The sequence below is a fragment of the Canis lupus genome, chromosome 16 (genome assembly GCF_048164855.1).
Source record: "Canis lupus baileyi chromosome 16, mCanLup2.hap1, whole genome shotgun sequence".
Taxonomy (NCBI): domain Eukaryota; kingdom Metazoa; phylum Chordata; class Mammalia; order Carnivora; family Canidae; genus Canis; species Canis lupus.
The window spans coordinates 23,176,006-23,191,271 of NC_132853.1; the positions used below are offsets into that span (position 1 = coordinate 23,176,006).

At 43.0% G+C, this 15,266-nt stretch overlaps 1 protein-coding gene and 1 pseudogene across 3 annotated transcripts in view; one reads left to right on the top strand and one right to left on the bottom strand.

Annotated features, from left to right (window-relative positions):
* AP2B1 (adaptor related protein complex 2 subunit beta 1) overlaps positions 1 to 11,758 on the top strand; it is a 131,478-nt gene extending 119,720 nt beyond the window's left edge. For all 3 annotated transcript variants that reach the window (XM_072779531.1, XM_072779533.1, XM_072779532.1), the window contains 2 exons: positions 4,807 to 4,961; positions 11,299 to 11,758. In XM_072779531.1, coding sequence (XP_072635632.1) covers positions 4,807 to 4,961; positions 11,299 to 11,373 — 230 coding nt within the window. In that variant the 3' untranslated portion in view covers positions 11,374 to 11,758. The remainder of the gene's footprint in view (positions 1 to 4,806; positions 4,962 to 11,298) is intronic.
* LOC140606320 (large ribosomal subunit protein uL24 pseudogene) lies at positions 7,425 to 7,859 on the bottom strand (annotated as a pseudogene).
* Positions 11,759 to 15,266: the final 3,508 nt, after the last annotated feature.

Below are 15,266 nucleotides of genomic sequence, written 5' to 3' on the forward strand. Positions count from 1 at the left end.
TTGGAAGAGATACTTCATTGTAGTCACTCTTATGGTAATTGGTCTTATGGCAACATTTCTTGTATTACTGTCCTGAGAATACTTGTCCCTCAAAGAGTAAAAGGAGGTTCTGTATCAGTTAAAGCTGAAAACTGCAGTGTGTGGCAAGCCTCTGCTAGAAGTTGCCCTTGCATGTGAGCAGACATAAAACCTGAGGACTTCACTGTTGAGGAAACCTGTTTAACTCAATGTTAATTGAATTTATTGACCATGGAATTTAAAATTACAAAATGCTTATTAACATCTTGTGGAACACAAGTGTTCCTTTTTTTTTTTTTTTTTTTTTTTAAGATTTTCTCTTTAAGTAATCTTTACACCCAACGTGGGGCTCCAAGATCAAGAGTTGCTCCACTGGCTGACCCAGCCAGCTGTCCCAACACCAATGCTCTTGAGCAAGATCTGAGAAACACTGGCCTTTAGAGAACAAAGAAAAGCCAGAATAATTGGAAAGAAGGTTTGGTTTCAGACATCCAGTGTGCAAGAGAAATGCTTTTTCAAAAAGAAAAAAAAGTTTGGATGACTGCGGGTTTTAGTCTGGCCTGCCAAAATAATAAAGATCCCCCTGCTTCCAGATTGGAGTTCTGAACCCTTATTGTACCATCATTTATGATCTTTGCCAAAGAGGAGGTGTCTGGCCTTTCTCCCAGTGGGGCCGTGTCCTTTGCTGTAGCCTGGCACAGTTTTTCAGAAGCAAATTCAGTTTTGATCAGTTCTGCCATGGCTTCATGCCAGTTCCTCACTGCCTTGGGTGCTCCAAATACCAACGGATCAGTTTTTTAGTGACATACTACTTTATGGCAGTGCCACACATGGTGTGGAAAAGAAAACAGCCATTTTTGTTTTCTCTGGGAGCCAAAGGCCATCATTTTCCCCACACTAAATCAGTACTAATCTTGCAGGACCACTTCCTGTACTAAATTCCTTTTCTAGCTTTTCCTCTGCATCCAGGGTCTGGAGTGGCCCGGCCTTTACATTTCTTACCAGTCCTGAGGGTTCTATTAACAGTACGTTTCCAGGTTTGGTGCCTTCTGATTCAACACTTTGGGTCTAGCTGGGAGCTAAAAATACCATCCTTTCCAGCTGATCTGCCCTAATCACAACAGCACCAACACTTTAAATAGCTTTTCCGTGCCAGAGTAGACATTTGACAGATGGAACTCTGAGGGCTATAGGAAGTCACAGGCTTCAAGGACTTTACCAACCTAGCCTTTTTTTTTTCTTTTTTTAAGGATTTTATTTATTTATTCATGAGAGACAGAGAGAGAGGCAGAGACATAGACAGAGGGAGAATCAGGCTCCCTGCAAGGAGCCCGATGTGGGACTCGATCTCGGACCCCAGGGATCACGCCCCGAGCCGAAGGCAGATGCTCAACCACTGAGTCACACAGGTGTCCTCCAGCCTAGCCTTCTGCCTTTACTTTTGCTCTTCTATTTCTTTCTAGAGAAGAAACAAGAAACCCTCTTCCCATGCCTTAATAATGAATCCGATTTTAATAGAAAGATGTGTATGATAGGGGTGCTTGTGGGACCACTAGTTGTATAAACACTAGACAACTTTAAATCATGAAGGCACTACCGTATGGATCTCCCTGCTTGCTAGCACTTATCATCTCTAGTGGTGTCAGGAGTTCTATATGAATCTGTTTAGCAGCCTACCATGATAGCTACATTTGGGGTTAGTGTCTGTCTGACACCACTATCTTAATAGCACAAGAATGAGCTGCAGCTCTAGAAGAGAATCTTTCCAGCAAGTAGTTTACAAGCCTGTTTTTATAATTGTTTATTCTGAAAAGCTCAGTGGCATGTTGTATCTATATGTACAAGTTAGGCACTACAGTTAGGAACAGATCTTTCTTCTGGTGTGGGGACTTTGGTAGGGGTGAGTTCTGTTTCTCTGTTTTGCTGTAGTTCTCTCTATCCTGTGGAACATTTCATAAATGAAAGGCTTCGCTGACCAGCATTATGGTTTGGTTGCTCAAATGGTATAAAGTGTTGTTTTCAGCAGTCAGAGTAGTTTTGGACTTGGTTGGCCCCAAGTGCAAATTTCCCCTTCCCATTCTCTAATACAAGTACCGTCCTCACTCATTGCTGCTAAAAGTGTGACCTTAGCTACAGTAGGAAGATGAAGACCACATCCACACCTCCTCAGACTCAAAGAGCCAACTTTGGGAAAGAAGACAAATGAACTAGAAGAAATCACATCTGGAAGCAAGTATAAACCTATTTGACATCTTTTTTTTTTTTTTTTACTGTATCCTTTGAGGCAAATCTCCATGTCTTTACATTGCCTTCTCATTCTCAGACTCTCACAACAGTGGTAAGATGACATCTTATTTCCCAGGATTCAGGTAGATGAAAGGAAAAACTATGGCATTTTATCAAGAAGTATGTATATTCCAATCAAGGGGCACCTGGCTGGCTCAGTCAGAAGAGCATGTGGTTCTTGATCTCAGGGTCGTAAGTTTGAGCCTCTTGTTGGGTGTAGAGATTACTAAATAAGTAAATAAACTTTAAAAAAAACAACAGAAGTGTATCTCAGTTTGGCTGGGAAGCCTCCTTAAATCTGGTTCCCTTTGCTATTCTTTTTTTTTTTCCCCCTTTGCTATTCTTAATAAGAACATTTAGCATAGTCTGATTACCCTTTCTTCTATGCGTCCTCAGGCTCAAACCTAATATCTAAGATTTATAAAATTGACTCACACATACTTATGTTCTGGAGCCCTCCATTTAGTTTCTGGTAGAAATCTTATACAGCCATTCTGTAGGGGCAGAGCCAGGTCTCCGGCCAGAATGTTTCCTAAATGTATTAAAGTTTACCTTCATTCAGCTTGTTTATTATACCTGGCTGTTTGCCACGTTTTCTGATTCTGGAAGTATGTTTTTGTGCTTCCATTTCTTAGCCTGTCCTCTCTTCTGTAAGTGGTGAAATGATGAGAAGTTTATAGGAATCTGGGCCTGGCTGTATACATGGTCTAAGAACGTGTCTGTGCCTGTGCAGCAAGGCAGCTCTTCAGTAAAGGCTCCTGTGTGTGTTTTCTGTTTCCTTGGAAATGGGCAAGAGCCTTGAAAGTTAGGAATGGCTTTTAGAACTTAAAACAAGCCCCCCCCCCCCCATGTCTTTGAAAACAAGACTTTCCTGTCAAAATGCATTAGCCAAACTCCAGCTGGTGGTGTTGCTTAGCAACTCTGTCTAAGCCGCCAGAGCCCTTCATTATGGGAAGCAAGGTGGCAGAACTGCCTGACCCCCGGGAAGGTGTTTAAAAAGCACATGGAGGCCCCTCCTCCAACAGTATTGCATATAGCAGCCCTGAGATAGACTTTCTAGCTCCTTAAAGAAAGCCGGTTCTTAAGCTATAGTTGCTCTGCTTGGTGTTAGTGAAAACCTTGGAGGGAAAAGGGAAAAGAGTCAAGTAACAGCTAAATGTGGTGCAGATGTCTAACGACTGGGCTTTCATGCCTCCTTCCCTGAGCTCTCATTGGTCTGAATGTTGGAGAAAGACACAGGAGCAAGAACTGCTTCCAAAATTAGCTCACATCCAAGTAGGTGGTGTTTAATGCCTTTGGCAATACATGTGTCGGCATCTCCAGCCGTGAAGCCAGAGGTTTATTCACAGGTGTTGATGGCAAGTACCCATTATGTACCGTGGGAAGTGTGGGGATGAAATGCTCCAGGACCCCTGTGCGCAGAAAGCTTCCTCTCTCAGAGCAGAGAGGCCAGCCATCATTTGCATCCCTTTCCTAGAGAGCACAACAGAATAGGATGGATTTTTATGTGGAGAATTCCTGTAGTCAGCATGAGTAATTTAGAATTCTCATGAGAAATGAACATCATAAACTATCAACAAAGCAGTGTGTATCATCTCTATTTTTCAAGTTTCTTTCTCTGATGCTTCAGCATCTTTCCTCTGAGCAGTAAGAGAACAAGAAGAGCAAAATGACCTTTCATTCCAGACTTTCATGTCTCTTTGATGTGGTAGTTACAGGGAAGACCTCAGATGCCAGCCTCTTCTCACCCTGGGTTGGTAACTGCAGAGGCCTCTGCTGGGACTAGCAGTCATGGCTCAGGGCATATAGAACCTGGTGGCATTCATCTTAGCACACCTTCAGTCTTTATCAAAGTCTTTGCTTAAGACTTTTTCTTTATTCATTTGGAGACATGATATTCCCTACAGGCCTAAAAAATCATTTACCTGCTTAAAAAAAAAACTGTTAAGCATCCAGGTTAATAAATTTGACTTGCAGGATTTCTGCAACTCTGTGCCCTTTTCTAATCCTGGCAGTTGAGGCCAGAGTGGCTCACAGTGAAGTGAGTAGCGACTTGGGGAGTAAGTGTGGATTTGATCATCAGTCTGTGTATCCCTGTAGCTCTAGGATCAGTGTTCCAGAAATGAATATCAACATGGCAGTCACTGTGGCACCACCCATACACCCATTGCTGTCTTTGTCTTCTTCGGAGCATTTTTATCTGTCTAGCATCTAATTTAAGATCACCAACTCTGCTGATTCACCATAATCTCCACAGGTAACGTTTACACTAATGTTTAGTTGCACCTTACTCTGTTTCCTGCCCTGGAATCTGTTAGACACTTAAAGAGCCTCTTCCTCACCCTACACTATTGTGGCAGAAGGGCTTTCTGAAATGTGTGATGGTACTCCTCAGGAGACTGTGGACATGTGGCTCGTAAGGACATGAGGACGTCAGAAAAATTAAATGCATTTGTTTGATATTTTAACTGAAGGTGTTGGATTTTGAATCTGTGTTTCTAGACACTGTTTCCAGCAAATTACAGAACAACAACGTTTATACTATTGCCAAAAGGAATGTGGAAGGGCAGGACATGCTGTACCAATCCCTGAAGCTCACTAATGGTATCTGGATTTTGGCTGAACTACGTATCCAGCCAGGAAACCCAAATTATACGGTAAGGCTTTTCTTGAAACCCAGATGGGATGGGTTTGAGGAGGGAAGTTTAATTGTTTAGCACTGTGGAAAGGACTGGGGGAGGTATTTCAGACCCCAGAGAGCCAAAAAAGCCATTGATTAAGAAGTCCCCAGTCACCTCCTTGGAAGACCTTCTCCTAAGGAGGGCTGTGGACTTGCCCTGGTATAGGCTGAGCTACTCAAGATACTCACCTAGCATTTCTGTGCATGTGGTGCCCTAACAAGCCACTGAGAGGGTTGTTGACATAGCTCATTTTGACAAGGCCTTCTTTCCTGCTTTTGGCAGTCATGAGCTGCTAAGGCTGTCAGAGTCATAGACCTGTGAGCCCTGTTGTAGCAGCATCCTATGCCCCGAAGTGTCTGCTGAGAAAGGTGCACCAAAACTGTAGTACACCTTTGGAAGACTACAAGGGGACTGTGGTGTGGAAGACTCCTTCAGCACCATACTGGACTAAAATTAAAGTTCTGGCAATATTTTTAGAGCAGGAGGGATTGCCTGGAAAGACAGAGACTGACCCTGCAGGCACCGGACATTTGTTTGCTCTAATGACTCTCCCAAAAGGATGCTGCTTGTCATCACATTTTGTAAAATAAAAGCCCTTGGGAGAGGGAAAACATCTTATTCTTATATTATCTTTGAGGTTTCTGTAGGCTATTTTGAAGGAAGGGACAGAGGAGAATACAGTTCAATATTGAGTAACTCTGAAAAAGCTGAACAGGAGATTAAGGGAGCATTTTAGAGAAAAGCCTGTGGCTGCATTCCTTAATTTTAACAGCCAATTCTGTTTTCTTTAGCGTACATCAAGGGAATACTACCACCCAGAACTGAGAATTCTTGGTGTTTTCCCCACTAGTTCCCTCCCTTGAAGCAGCTAGAAGAGTGTGTGCGTGTGTGTGCGCGCGCGCGTGCATGCACACACGCACGTGTACATGCATAGGCACATGGGCTTGATTCTATCAAGCTAGATTTTTGTGAGTGGGAAACTTCAGGCTTCCTCCATGAAGTAGACACTCCTCCCACCCACCTTCTCCTCCAACAATCTCATCTTTTTTGGAAAGAAACTACCCCATCATTTACTTTGAGTTCCCCGAGAAAGGAAAAAGCCCTTCTGTGTTGTTCCTGGAAGGGCATGTCTTCTCTGTAAAACCAAGATCTTGTGAGATAACTCCCTTTTCTTCCTTAGAAATGTGCTCAGAGAGAGAGAGCGTGTGTGCGTTTTGTTTTGTTTTGTTTTATCATTCATTTTATTGTATATATTCTTTCTTCTCAGTTAAGTTAAAGAAGCATATGATTACTCCTAGTTTGAAGATAAGGAAACCAGAGTTAAGAATGATTAGTGACTTGGGGTGCCTGGGTGGCTCAAATAAGCATCTGACTCTTGATTTTGGCTCAGGTCATGATTTCAGGGTTGTAAGATCAAGCCTCATGATGGGGGTTCCACGCCCAGCACAGAGCCTGCTTAGATTCTCTCTCCCTCCCTCACCCTCCAAAAAAAGAATAATTAGCAACTTGTTCAAGATCATATAATTTGTTGATAGGTATGTTGTGCTTAGAATTTGGATCATCTCCTGACCCTTTCTACCGTATTCATTGTAAGGATAATGAGAATTTTGAAAAGGACCTCTTAATGTCACTATCTTAAACATAATTTAACTTTTTTTAACTTTTTATTTTGAAATAATCTGAGACCCACAAAAATTTTTAAAGTGGTTCCAAGTTGCCATGTGTCTTTCATCCAGTTTTCCCCATTGATAAGATCTTACACACCCATAGTACATTTTCTTTCATTTTTTTAAAGTAGGTTCCATGCCCAGCATGGGTCTCGAACGGATGATCTGGAGATTGAGAAATGCATGCTTTATCAACTGAGCCAACCAGGCGCCCCCATAGTACATTTTCAAACAGGAGATTGATATTGGTACAACACTATTAACTATAGACCTTACTCAGATTTTACCAGGTCGTACATTACTGTTTGTTGTTGACAGTGGTGGTTGGGAAGTAGACAGCACTGCACAGTCTTATCACATGTGCATAGATTTATACAACCACTACCACAGGCAGGACTTAGAACTGTTCCATCACCACAAAAAAATGATGTTCTTGCTGTCCCTTTATAGTTAGACTCTCACCCAGCCCTAAGAGCAGGCAACCACTCATGCTTTTTTCCATTACTATAATTTTGTCATTTTGAGAGTGTTATATAAATTTAAATTCATAGAGTATGAAACCTTTTGAGATTTTTTCCCCATTTATGATAATACCCTTGACATTCATTCAGGTTGTTAATGCATAAATAGTTCTTTTTCATGACCAAGTAGTAGTCCCCTATATGGATGTACTACAGTTTACCCATCCACCTGTTGAAGGTCATTTCTTCCCCTATATATATAGTTTTTTTCATTTTGACAGTTTTTATTTAAAGTCATATAGAAGATTCCTTTATTCCTGCTTCTTCTCAATTGTTTCTTCTTTATATTTGCCCCTTTCCTACTTGGTGAGATTTGGCTTTATGTTCGGGGATCTTTTTGCAGTCGTTGTACAGTTTTACTCTAGTGATAACCACCTTGCCAGGGTCAGTGCCCACATGGACAGTTGCGCCATCCACCTTCTCTTGCAGCACTCATTCAGTGTAGATGAGATATTTCTTCCCGTAAACCTGAACTACTTTGCCAATTTGCTGACCTTTGTAAAGTGTCCTCACACAACCCGTACTTCATCATCCTTTCAGATGGGCATGGATCGCACATTGTACTTCTGTCTCAGCTCTTTGGAAAGAGGGGAAAACATAAGCTTCCTGTAAATGTGGGAGGGTACATTGAAATGCCTTTTATGGTTCCTGCTCCAGTCAGAAGTCACAAAGGGATTGAACTTCATTTTGGCTGCTGGTGCTTCAGAAATGGCTGCAAAAGGAAAGGCCCCCCAAATATTTTTTAATTTTTATTTTGAGATAATTATAGATTTATGTGCACTTGTAAGAAATAATCCAGTGGGATTTTGTTCTCATGGTGCCCCCTTTTTTTTTAAAGATTTGTTAGTTTATTTGAGAGAGAGAGAGAAGGAGAGGAGAGAGATAGAATGTCAAGCAGACTCCCCAGTGAGCACAGAGCCCAACATAGGGCTTGATCTCACAACCCTGAGGTCATTACCTGAGCCAAAACCAAGAGTTGGATGCTTAACCCACCGAGCCACCCAGATGCCCTGACTCATGGTGCCTTTTTATAGCCATACCCACCTTCTTCTTTCCTTATATTTATAAATGGTAAATTTGTTTATACTTCCTTCTCCTTTTTCCTGTTTTCCATCCATCTGGTGACTAGGTTCCTTCTGCCCACAGAACAATCCAAATTTTCCATCACAACATCTGACACAGACCTAATCCATTCCCCTAAATGGTGCTGCAGACTTCAGAATCCCTCAGGTCCATTCCCTTCCCTCCATCATGCTAAACACCCATTACAATATTCATGAAAGGAAATCTGGGGGAATCCCTGGGTGGCTCAGTGGTTTAGCGCCTGCCTTTGGCCCAGGTCGCGATCCTGGAGTCCCAGGATCCAGTCCCACGTGAGGCTCTCGGCATGGAGCCTGCTTCCCCCTCCTCCTGTGTTTCTGCCTCTCTCTCTCTCTCTCTCTCTCATAAATAAATAAATAAATCTTAAAAAAAAAAAAAAAAAGGAAGAAATCTGGTTGAGCCAGTACTAATGCATGAGGACTGATGGTTCCTTAGCCTCCTAAGAGGTTGATAAATCACTTTTCCCCACCCCTTACCCAGTTCTTACTGTATTTCATTAGGAAAGTATGTTTGTCTTGTAAGGATGAGGCCCTATCACTCCCAAGTTGCTGCATCTTATTTAGAAGATAACTTGTCTCTGATGGAAAAGTATGTTTGTATTCCATACTGTAAACCAGAAGTGGATATGTTATAAGTCAGATTATTTAGCTGCTTTGTTCTTTATGTATGTTTCCCTTGTACTTTCTTCAGGATTTAGCAAAATGCTTTTTCTTTCTTTTTTAAAAATTCATTCTAGCTTGTCTTCGTTATACTAGTTGGAAAGCAAAGGATAAGTTTAAGTCGAAACCTGACCCTTTGTTAAAGATTGGCATGGCTTAGGGAGGGGAGTATGATATGATACAGGGGAGGGAAAGGGAGAGACTGATTGATTCTTCCTCATCACCCCCATCTGCCCCACCCCAAAGAGCAGCAGAAACTCCGATCCAGGCATGATTGATCCATGATGACTCCCCTGTCCTCCCAGTGCTAGCCTTGGCAGATTGGGCTTCTGTAGGCAACATTTCCTTTTCAGTCATGGACCCCCCAAAAAAATATCAGTCTCCCAACTGGTAGATCTTCAAGTATTGTTACAAAGAATGTGGAAAAAAATATTTGGAGGAGAGGAACCACCGCTCTTTAGTCTGGGAGTTAACTACCATAGGCTGTTCTTACTCGTTTTAGCTTCCTCTCCTCCTCCTCCTCCTCTGAACCTACTTACTCTCCCACAAGAACTTTCCACAACATTGACAGCAGAGAGGCTGTGGAGGAAGAGGTACAGAATTGCCTATTCTATAGAGAGCTTGAAAGTCAGGGACATGCCTATAGCTGCAACTTTGACCAAATAGGGAGCTGTTTTCTATGCATATTTATACTCTTAAATTAGTTGGGGCTTTTTTTGAGTTTGGGCTCTGTGGGGGGGGGTGCTTTTTTGTTTTGTTTTGTTTTTATATTTGTCAGAATTGCTTTCTTGATTAATGTCAAGTAGCAACTTTGGAAGTGCATTAGAGACTGAATATTAAATATTAATATTAATATTAAAGCTGTAAATAATAGAGCCTTTTTTGATGTTCTTTGTTTGGTTTTTTGCCCCCCCCCCTTTTCCCTCTGTGCCTAAGGTGGAACTGGAACTCACAACCCCGAGATCAAGAGGCACATGCTATTCTGACTGAGCCAGCCAGGCACCATGGGGTTTTTTTTTGTTTTTTTTGTTTGTTTTTTTTGCATTTTTAAAGTTTGACTTTAAGTTTTGAGGATGTGAGTTTTTTCATGAAATTTGGGGCTGACCAATATTTTGATATTTTTGCCAAAAATATTCTCACCTTTTGTACTGTGTGAAATCATCTGGTATCTCTGATAATAAAGAGGTAAAATAATCTAAAATCTCATAGTGCTATATCATTAAAGACAAGTTTTGCCTGTCTCCCCTAGTAGATAGGGACAACAGTGTCAGCAATGCAGAAAGCAGATGTTACATTTTCTGGTTCTAAAGGCAGTTTGCATGCATCTATTATTATGTTATTTTTAATAATATTTTGCCTACTCTGATACAATCAAGGATTTCAAGTCTAGGTTTAAGTTTTGTTCTCATGGACCCACACAGTGAAAACCTCAGTGTGTAACATTAAAATCTTTTTAAATGTTTTCATCCTGGGCAGCCCAGGTGGCTCAGCAGTTTAGTGCCGCCTTCAGCCCAGAGCCTGATCCTGGAGACCCAGGATCAAGTCCCATGTCAGGCTTCCTGCATGGAGCCTGCTTCTCCCTCTGCCTGTGTCTGCCTCTCTCTCTCTCTCTCTCTCTCTCTCTCTCTCTCTCTCTCTGTGTGTGTGTGTGTGTGTGTGTGTGTCTCATGAATGAATAAATAAAATCTTTAAAAAAAAATGTTTTCATCTTGATTTGGTAATTGTGAGACTAGAAGAAGAGAGGTGGCAGAGGAGTGATACCAGGAGTATATGATTTGCCTTTTCAATGAGGCAGTGAGTAAATAAGGAAGCTGTTGCCATGAACTGCTGTCTGCTTATATTGAGTCTCTCTGTGTTCTTGTTTTCCTTCCATAACATGTTTGTTTGCATCCTCATTGTAATACAGAAAGGTATCTTGGATGTACCTCACTTTTATTTTACTTGGTTTTACATCCTCCTGAACTGGGCCTGAGATAACCATCCTTGTCTGAGTGAGAGACTGGGGCAGGTAGTGGAAGTGACCACCAACAAGTTAAGGTTTAGCCCTTCCCTTCTTGTTTGGTAACAACCCTGTGACTATTAGCAGAGCACTGGAGCAGCTATTCCCCTACTTTGATGTTTTTAGTATGGATGGTTCCCAACCTCATAGACGTGCTGAGAATGTAGGTAGAAGACATAGTACAACATGACATTGATTGAATTGGAAACTGAAAACCACAGAACTTCTTAACAGAATCTCCTGGTTTAGCTTCTGACTGATGGAAGCTCCTCTCTTTGAATCAGGAGATTTCCTTGAACTGAGGGTGGGATATCTTTTGAACTAATGCCAGCCTCCATGCTAATCTTCTCCTTTTCCTCCTAACAGCTGTCGCTGAAGTGTAGAGCTCCTGAAGTCTCTCAGTATATCTATCAGGTCTACGACAGCATTTTGAAAAACTAACAGACGGGTCTGGTGCCCTCCAGCCACCCCGCGATCGGTGCAAGCCAAGAATTCTTAACTGGAAGAAATCGTCTTGCCTCATAGAATCTGAACCCAAACACACTGAGGCCACCCACCAAGGTAGTGACTAGTCTAACCTGTGCTAACATTAGGGCACAAGCTGTGGATAGTTTTAGCTTCCTGTGAACGTTTGTAACCACTGCTTCTGTCACTTCCCACCTCCTGCCCCCTGCCGCTGCTCTGTCCTTACCTGTGAGCTTCTTCATAACCTGCCGGTGGCTGGCATTTCTGAGAGTAGTTTCAGATTTTGTCATTGAGAGCTCATTTCAAAAGCAGAAAAAGACAAAAAATATTAAAGCAAGGAAAAGTGTCACTGAAACATAAACTGCACTTTATCGTTTTATATTTTTGTACATATGAGAGATGGAGGGAATAATGTACCTGGTAGAAAGTGTTTAAACAACTGGCCATCATTAACCACATAATCCTGGAGGAAGAGATACAGTTATTTGCCTATGCTGGTTGTGCTTCTCTTATCTGTGGCAACTCTGGCTCTGCTCATTTTGGTCTTCACTTTTTTTTTTTTTTTTTCTATATCCCCTCCTCAAACTCTTTCCATGTGACTCTCCCTACCCTACCTATTACCATCTCAGTTGATAGCTCTGCAGTCAGGAATGGTGATCTTCCTTGAATGGTGTTTTAAGGTGCAGAAAATAGGTAGGGCCCATCGGCACTAAAGCTGAGAGAAACTAGAACTTACTGCATTCCTTTTCCTAAATCTAACCTGCAGATAACACTGATCAAGGAATTTGAGTAGAGATTGGGAACAGGAACCAAAATGTGCTGTCCCCTCTCCCTCCCCTGGATTTAATTTAATTCTCAGGTCCAATTCAGATCTAAAATCATGGTTTTAGAGTTGAAACAGACTTTAACTTATCCAACCCTGTTTTTCCTAAAATGGAAAAAGACAAAGGGCAAAAAAGATGTTAACTACCTGTGGCCTTTTAGCTGGTGAGTAGCAAAGCAGAGGGCGGGGACTGGGTCTCCTAAATTCCCATCAATGTTGTTTTCACTACAGGAGTGTCTCACTAATTTTCCTTTCTTCAATGCCTTTCTCTTGCCTTCTCTGTGCCTGCTTTTTTGTGACTCTTCTCAAACTCCATACTGATTTTGGCACTCCATTCATTGGCATCAGAGTATCTTCAATAACTGGAGAGTAAACCCAGATGCCAGAGTGAGAGAGTTAAATATTTCCCCATATGCTAAATATTTCCCCATATGCTCCCAGATCCCCAGTTCTTGAGGCCAGCAGGGTGGGTGCAGAGATGAAGTGAGCTTAGAGAGGTCACAGACTCACTTTATCCCTTTAGCTCTCTGATCTGCCTTGTTACTTAGGCTCTATGGCAGTTGAGACCATCTTGGAGGGTCAGGCAGTTCTTGACCTCTCTCTGAAGGTTGGGAGATGTGAAGTTTCCTTCCTTAACACTTTGGGTGTGTTTTGTCAAAGAATGCTTTGTGCCCAAAGCACCAACTGTTCAGCGGTGTTCACACTGTTACATCTCTGGGCATTTATCACATTGCCTAGTACCCAGTATTCAGGTCTATGAACACCACTGCTCTTCTCGGATGGCCCACACAAGTCAGAGGCACTTTGGGGCCCACAGGCCTCACATTGACTCAGACCTCAGAGTGAGTCCAAGAGGAAGAATCCTAGAAAACAAGAACAGAAACCACCCCACAGCCCGGTCATGTCTGAAATAACCCTGATTCATACCAGTTATAGAGGTTGGAGGGAATGGGCCCCCTCAAAGCAGTTTTCTAAAGCCTTGAGACTCCACAAGAAGAATGACTGGGGTAGGGGTATGGGGGAGAGGTGAGGAACTCTTTCCTGCACTCACCTACCCTGAACCACGTGGAGAATAGGAAGTAGCACAGGAAATATATGTTGGGATTGGGTAGATTGGTTGTGTGTCGAAAGGAAAAGCAGGTTGACAGTTTCCTGGTTGGGAAATCATTCATGGAATCGGTTGGATACAGGCAGTGAAGAAGGTTCACACTACAAATACCATGTTCTCATCTCAGAGCAAACTAGTTCCACAAGGAAGTGTATGTGTCAGCTAAGCAGACAACACAATTTTATACCAGAGTGTGTCCCTTTGCCCCTGAAATGGGGCTTCTCTCAACCCCCAGCAGTGATGGGTAACAGCTGCTATTCTCAGCTCACCTGACTGAGCCAATCTGGGAATTCTTCATGCCTTGGGGAGGCTGCCTCCCACTGCACCCCTGAGCGCTTAGGGAGGGATTCTGCTCCAAGGAAGAGGACCTATCTCCTGAAGAGACAGCACCTATTTGCCTCCACTGCAGCTTCCCTTTTGGCCCGTGCTGAGCTCGGCCGAAGTGGGGAGACCGAGGGGAGATGGCCCTCCATTCTCCTCTTCTCTGCCTCAGTGTGTCTTTTTGTAACATCAGCTGGTGTCATACAAAGGGCAGGGAAACACACATGCCCAGAACTCTTGCTGGTCAGAGATTCCCTGAGTGTCCTCGCCCAAGCCTGTTTTGTGTGTCTGTGTTGTGAAGCTTGGGACTCTGGAGAGAAACTGGGAGTGGGAGGAGGGGTAAATGTTGACCTAAGAATGCTTATCATTCTTTGGTTGTTGGGATCTGTTCTTGGGGCGGGTGGGGATCAGGGGGGAAGCTTGACCTTGTGTCTTCGTCAATAAACTCATTTACACAAAATGAAGTTTGTGGTATGTACTTTTTTTCCCAGAACTGACACTCTAGGGCACAACACTGCTGCCCAGAAAAGGGATAGGGCAATAATAACCATACTACTAGAACTTTTTTTTCTGGCTGCCCAACCCTCCCAGGGATTTAGCCAGATAGAATTAAGATTGACATGAGGAAGAATCCTATACCTTGCGGAGGCTCCTGTTAACAAAGCCCCATATCACCACCACCACCACAGGCAGGAATTGCTCACAGGAGCCAGTCTGGATTCCCTGCTAGGGTCCTAGGCACATAGTCCCAGGGGCAGAAGCAGCACAGCAGAGCTACTCACCAGTTTCCTGTTACCCAGGATGATTCATCTTGAAATGTGTAAAAGCCTCGGGGACCTGGACTCAGGGCTCAAATGTTCCCAAGTGAATAGAATTTTTTTAAAAATTTTTATTTATTCATGAGAGACACAGAGAGAGGCAGAGGCAGAGACACAGACAGAGGGAGAAGTAGGCTCCCCGCAGGGAGCCCGATGTGAGACTAGATCCTGGGATCATGACCTGAGCCAAAGGCAAATGCCCAACCACTGAGCCACTCAGGTGCCCTCAAGTGAATAGAATTAGTGCCTGAAAGCAAGCTTTCCTAGGAGTTTAAGTCTAGTCACCTACATTGCAGGTACGTCTCAGGAGCAGAAGACCCAGGTGTTGTCAAGATAGAGGCCCCTCCCTAGATTCTGATGAGCAACAGCCTCTGAAGTCTCACAACCTGGAGTGGGAGAAGGAGGCAGAGGGATCCAACACCAAGATGCCCTTAGACTAGTCCTCGGACCTGTCCCCACTAGAGTAAATGTATGTAAGCTGCTTTGCACAGTGTTCAACATTTAGGTGTGCAGGACAGTAGCTGCTTTTATTACTTGGATGTCCAAGCTCCATGAAAGAACGGTCTTTGGGAGCCAGCAACTTTTTAGTTGTCACCATGTTGCTGAATTGCAGTTAGTTCAAGCTGTAACAGGAATGACACTTGGGAAATAGTGGGGCCAGGATGGTCTTTGTTGAGGTTCAAGGTTAAAGAAATTAAGAGAGACGGGCCTTCTAAAGATATCTATGGATTCACCAACTAAGAATGATGTCAGGTCGGGCAAACTCTCAGGGCAGAGGCTTTCAACTTTTTTTTTTTTT